General features: G+C 42.5%; 1 protein-coding gene across 1 annotated transcript in view; it reads right to left on the reverse strand.

Moving 5' to 3' along the window:
* Window positions 1-2,024, reverse strand: part of MAP2K6 (mitogen-activated protein kinase kinase 6) — a 139,233-nt gene extending 137,209 nt beyond the window's left edge. The window contains exon 1 of the mRNA XM_012453817.2: window positions 1,712-2,024. Coding sequence (XP_012309240.1) covers window positions 1,712-1,727 — 16 coding nt within the window. The 5' untranslated portion in view covers window positions 1,728-2,024. The remainder of the gene's footprint in view (window positions 1-1,711) is intronic.
* Window positions 2,025-6,000: the final 3,976 nt, after the last annotated feature.

Raw genomic sequence — 6,000 nt, forward strand, 5'->3', positions numbered from 1 at the left:
TGTTTTTATATCTTGTATTATAATGATTTCTTTACATTCTGTTTTCACCAACCTCAAGGAAAAACTTCATTTTAAATATTTTTGTGTGTCCCCAAATCATGTGTACACATACACACACAATACATACATACACATGCAGATATATGCACACATACATATGTATATACATGCATATTACAATATATTTACTCATATATTAAACTGAATTGAATGAATGAGCAAATGTTTACCAAATACAAAGTAACTAAATGCCATCTCTTTAATACACCAAAGCATGACTGCCTCTTCTAAACTGTTACTTCTTTACCCAATATTAAGTTTTCCCTATTTAAGGAACATCTCCACCTGATATGCCAATTCCTAGGTTCTTCAGCACACTTAACTTTTCAGATTTCCATTCCTCCCTAATACTCAAAGAAAAGCAGAGTACTACTTTGAATGCTTGAGACCATTACTTCCTTCTTGGGCTGCTGAGATATATAACTCCCATCAGGTAGAATTAAAAAGTGGTGCAACAACTCCCCATACACCCTCCCAAAAAAGTGGCAAAAAGCTTATTAGACATCTTAATTTCACCAGGTCTTGCTCAAATAGTGCCCCAGATAGCCTAATGTATTTAACTCCTCTCTTCATCATTCCATACTTTCTCATATGGCATGTGCTTTCACTACGGTAAAGAAACAATTGTTTTGAAACAAGTGATTTGGGATCCCAGAGGCACCTGACAGCACCTAGTCTGCTCTTTGATGTCATATCAGGAATTTTTTAAATCTCCTTCCTAAGGGGACATTAAGCCTGCAAAATACAACTGTGTTTAAAAACAAAAATAAAGAAAATAACATAAAGAAAACAACCATAAACTGAACTTGACCTATTATAGCTGACTAAATATATGCAGTTACACATTTAAAATATTTCATTATGGTTGTCAATGAAACAGTGCAGTCCCTTCACGTGGCTATAAAGCTTAAAAGTACAGTTTTAACCCCAGTATTTTCCCCCAAGATGCAAAGCATCTCCCAAATGGGTAGACATAAAACATTAGGTTTTCTCTGCTGCCTCTAAATTTTGCGAGCCAATAAGCAATTGGTGCAAAGTGTAAAATCTCAGAAGAGCAAGACTTCTCTGCTTTTTTTGTGATATGCTGTTATTCACCCTTCACCTTTACTTCCTTTAAAAATCAAAAGTTGCCTAATGTTCAAAGCGATATCAATGGAAATTTAGCTAAATACTAGCACCGCAACGGTCTATTCCCCAAAGAATATAAGATTACATTAATTTCCTAGTAGTTTAACTCAAGTTTTACCTTTCATCTTCACCTATAGAGTTTTTAAAAGTTTCTATTCCTGTTGCATACAAAATTACTTATAATATGTGTGCATAGTACAGAATTTTACAATTACATAAAGCCTTGCACATTTAGACGCTACCAACCTGCTCTGTCTCTCCTGACTGTGCAAAAGGCAAAAAGAGCTCAGTAATCCTAGCAGAAGAATGCAAATAACGTCAATGCACAGCTGAACTGCAAGCCCTGCCTTACAGGAACTCTCTGTGTCTGCAAAAAAAGACACATACTAAACAGGAAATGCAACTGAGCTGTGGAAAACCTCAAACTTAAAAATGCAATCGCCAGGCGAAAATTGCATCCATGCATTCATAAATGCATGCACAACCCTTTGCATTTTTGCAACTAATGCAAATAGCCTCTTACCTTTCGACTGAGACATTTTCCCCTTTCCTTTGATGGGGGAGGGGAGCACAAAAGACTTTGCCTTGCTTCTCTTCTGTAGCTAGTTTTGCAACAAAGATGCAAGCTGCAGGCGTGCAATCTTCATGCAAGTGGAGTTTCTCTTGACCGATGCAGCAGATGGACTTTCAGGGAATCAAGATGGAAATGCACACCTTGCAAAACAGACTGGAAAGTGATTTTTCCCCTAGTTGCAACGTTAGGGAAGGCTGTGCTGCAGCTACATGATGGGCCAGGGCTGGCAGCTAAAAGCTCCAAACTTGGAACTGAGTATCTTAGTGCGCAGACGTCCTTCCTGCGAAGGGCGCGGAGGCCGCTGGGTAATGTAGTTCTCAGGCGGAGTCCACGGGGCTCTGATTTAAGGAAACGTGGTCGCCCGGTGGCTGAGCGAGATAACTGGGTGCCACAAAGATTGCGCCCAGATAAGCAAGCCAGACATACACTCAGTAGAGAGATGGGTAAAAAGCGGCAAGGCCAAGAAGGGGCGGCAGTTTTGTTCTCGAAAAGTCCCTGAAACAACAGCTAAAGAACATTAGATTAGCTAAAGAGCTTTTGGCTTGTCTTGAAGGTCTGTTTGGGAGTTTAGCGTGTTGATTTTGCAGCTCAGCACCTGTTGTGCTGTTCTTGCCCGTAGATATTTTACCCTCACGCCTTTTTTTTTTTTTTTTTTTTTTTTTTTGAGACAGAGTCTTGCTCTGTTGCCCAGGCTGAAGTGCAATGGTGCAATCTCGGCTCACTGCAACCTCCACCTCCCGGGTTCAAGCAATTCTCCTGCCTTAGCCTCCAGAGTAGCTGGGATTACAGGTGTGTGCCACCATGCTCGGGTTATTTTTTTGTATTTTCACCATGTTGGCCAGGCTTGCCTCGAACTCGTGACCTCAGATGATCAGCCTGCCTCGGCCTCACGAAGTGCTGGAAATACAGGCGTGAGTCACCACGCCCAGCCACACCTCCATTTTTAAAAACATTTTTTCTGGCATGAAAATTTGTGGATGATTTGGCTAGCTGGAGGTAAGGTTACCTTTGCTCTGTAGAGAAGATGCAAAGTTTTATTTTGTCAGAAACGATCTAGGTCAGTTATTTCCAAGGAACTCGAAACTCAGTAGGGGGTAGGTCTGGGGAAGAAGATTGGAGGCTTCTCATTTCTCACAGGGTTACAGAGGAAGTTCTGCTTTTTATATGTCAGAGCTAAGTTTATCAAAGTTTATCAAAGTTAAGGTATCTAGATGCTTTTATCTCACCTGGGAGGAAAGTCCTTGGCCTAGGGGGAAAGTGAGTGGAAAGTGAATAAAGTCAAATATCTTGAATTATTCATTAAAATTAACAGATATTTGTTAAGTGTCCAGGATGTGCCAGGCACCTGTCTAGGGCCCTGGGGTGTTCGTTCATTATGTACTGCTCACACCTGATGGAAGACAGCATCACCTCTTTCACAAGGAAGCCAGAGATTCTGAGAATAATTCACTGCAAGGAATGGAGAGGAGTGAGCAGGGTGTGGGCAAAAATGAGCTCAGACTTCTACTTCATGGAGTAGACAGACTCAGAAATGTTCTTTTAAGATAGAGAGGGAGGAATTGAGGAATTCAGGGAGGTGTGGACAAAGCATGTGGCAGAAATGAGGACAACCTCTCAGAGGATGCCAAGGAGACTTTGTTGCCTTGTGTGCAAGAGTGGTGGGGGCGGGGGAAATTTACAGATGAGGACTCCGAAGGGCCTTAAAAGGCAGGCTAGAGGTTTGGGCTTTATTCTATAGGTACTTGCAGGGAGGTGAAAGGATCTGGAAACAGGGTGTAACCTAATCCAAGCATTGTTTTAAGAAAGTAAATTTGCCCCCAGCAATCAAGGTGGGTTGAAACTGAGAGGTTAGAGATAGGTCAGGTCAGTAGTGAAAGGCAAAAGGGGCACTTTGAAAGAAGATTCAGCTAGATTTGATGACTGCTAATGAAAACTATAGGAACTGTATTTAGAATGCTAGGAAGCCAGGACCATATGCAGAAAGGGATGCATTAGAGGGAAGAAAAACATCTTATTTCAGCTGCAAACCAGCAAATCAACTCTTAAATATGAATAGGCTGTGGGACTAACATTAATTCACCTAAGTTGATCCCCTTTACTGACATTCTTGAGAACTAGTCAAGGCAATCTTATCTCCATATTAGCTTCTGCCCCTAAGAGGAAGGCATTGCTGATCCATGAACACAGGTGCTTTTAACTCTTTTACTAAGGACTTTTAACTCTTTTACTAACCTTCTGGGATAATCCATGTTGTCACTTCCCTCCTATCAGATACACACAAGCTCAGCACCTCCTCAAACCAGCATGTTTTCCTAAGTCTAATTTAACCAGGAGACATATATATGACAATCTAGTTCACTTTCCTCAACACTCATGGAGCCAGGCCCTAGGATAGCTACTGGAGCTTTACGTAAACTGGCTCAGACCAGGCAGGGCCTGAACAGCCACCTAGAGCTTGCTTCAATTTGCATTTTATGTGGTCAGCTGCATTGCTCTTAAATAGCCCCAGATTCCCTTCTTCATGGAAGAGTTCTAATCACAACTTGTCTGGTGCATTTTGCCACTGTCATTACTGCTCTTACTTACTCTGCATAGGTGTGCAGAGTCCACAGCTGGCAAATGGATTGTATCTTGAAAGTCAGCCTGCAATTCATTTTCCTGTAGAACCAACAATATGTTCAACAGCTAATATATATACACAACCACATATGTGTACACAAAATACCTTTCATCCATAAATTGGCTGAATCATAAATTTAAAAAAAGCAAAATTTTGTGTCATATTTTTTTCTGGGAAAAATATATCCTGCATTTCAAGTAGGAAATTGGGATGACAGGGAACTCAACCTCTCCGTGAAGTCTTAGTTACCAGAAGAAAAATTTCTTCCTGCCTTAGTGTTAAAAGGTTTCCTCTCCCACATACCTGGGTGGTGGAAGAGGAGGTACCTGTGCTCCTCTTCTTGCCAGTCTTCATGGCGCCATTGGCACCAGGAGGAGAATCCCTCCCTTTGTGGTATATGAAAGCAAGAGTGAATTCTGACAGGACTCTTCTTTTATATGCACATCAAGTGTTTATCTTCAGGTGGCCTGTGCTTCTGCTTTAGATCCCCCATTTATTTATTTATTTGTTTTTTTGAGATGGAGACCTCACTCTGTTGCCCATGCTGGAGTGCAGTGGCATGATCTCGGCTCCCTGCAACCTCTGCCTCCCGGGTTCAAGCGATTCTCCTGCAATAGAGACGGGGTTTCACCATGTTGATCGGGCTGGTCTCAAACTCCTGACCTCAAGTGATACACCCACCTTGGCTTTCCAAAGTTCTGGGATTACAGGTGTGAGCCACCACGCTTGGCCTCCCCCATCTTTTTAATTTTTTGTTTGTTTATTTGTTTGTTTGTTTTTTGAGACAGAGTCTCACTCTGTCACCCAGCCTGGAGTGCAGTGGCATGATCTTGACTCACTGCAACCTCTGCCTCCCAGATTCTCCCACCTCAGCCTCCAGAGTAGCTGAGATTACAGGCATATGCCACCATGCCTGGCTATGTGTGTTTTTAGGGACAAGAGCCTTGCTTTGTCTTTCAGGCTGGAGTGCAGTGGTCTGATCATAGGTCACTGCAGCCTCGAACTCCTGGGCTCAAGAGAAATTCCCACCTCATCCTCCCAAGTAGCTGGGACTGCAGGTGCAAGCTACCATGCCCAGCCAATTTTTGTTATTTATTTACTTTTTTAAGGCAAAGTCTCACTCTGTCAGCCAAGCTGGAGTGCAGTGGCCCGATATCAGCTCACTGCAACCTCCACCTCCTGGTTCAAATGATTCTCCTGCCTCAGCCTCCCAAGTAGCTAGGACCATAGGCATGTGCCACCATGCCCAGATAATTTTTGTATTTTTAGGAGAGATGGGGTTTCACTATGTTAGCCAGGCTGGTCTCAAGCTCCTGACCTCGTGATCCACCCACCTCGGCCTTCCAAAGTGCTAGAATTACAGGCATAAGCCACCGCACCCAGCCCATTTTTGTTATTTTTTATTTAGAGACAGAGTTGCTTGCTATATTGCCCAGGCTGATCTCAAAATCCTGGCTTCCAGCAATCCTTCTGTCTCAGCCTCCCAAAAGTGCTGGGATTAGAGGCACCAATGTTTGTAATTTTCTGTTCTTCAGATCTTTCTAAAATATGTCTGATGCACTCTCTTCTCAGCTTCTAGCTATCCTCAGGATCAATTCCAAACTCCATGGTACAGTAT

Source organism: Aotus nancymaae, unplaced genomic scaffold, assembly GCF_030222135.1.
Source record: "Aotus nancymaae isolate 86718 unplaced genomic scaffold, 86718_ANA_hifiasm-v0.15.2.pri h1tg000089l, whole genome shotgun sequence".
NCBI lineage: Eukaryota > Metazoa > Chordata > Mammalia > Primates > Aotidae > Aotus > Aotus nancymaae.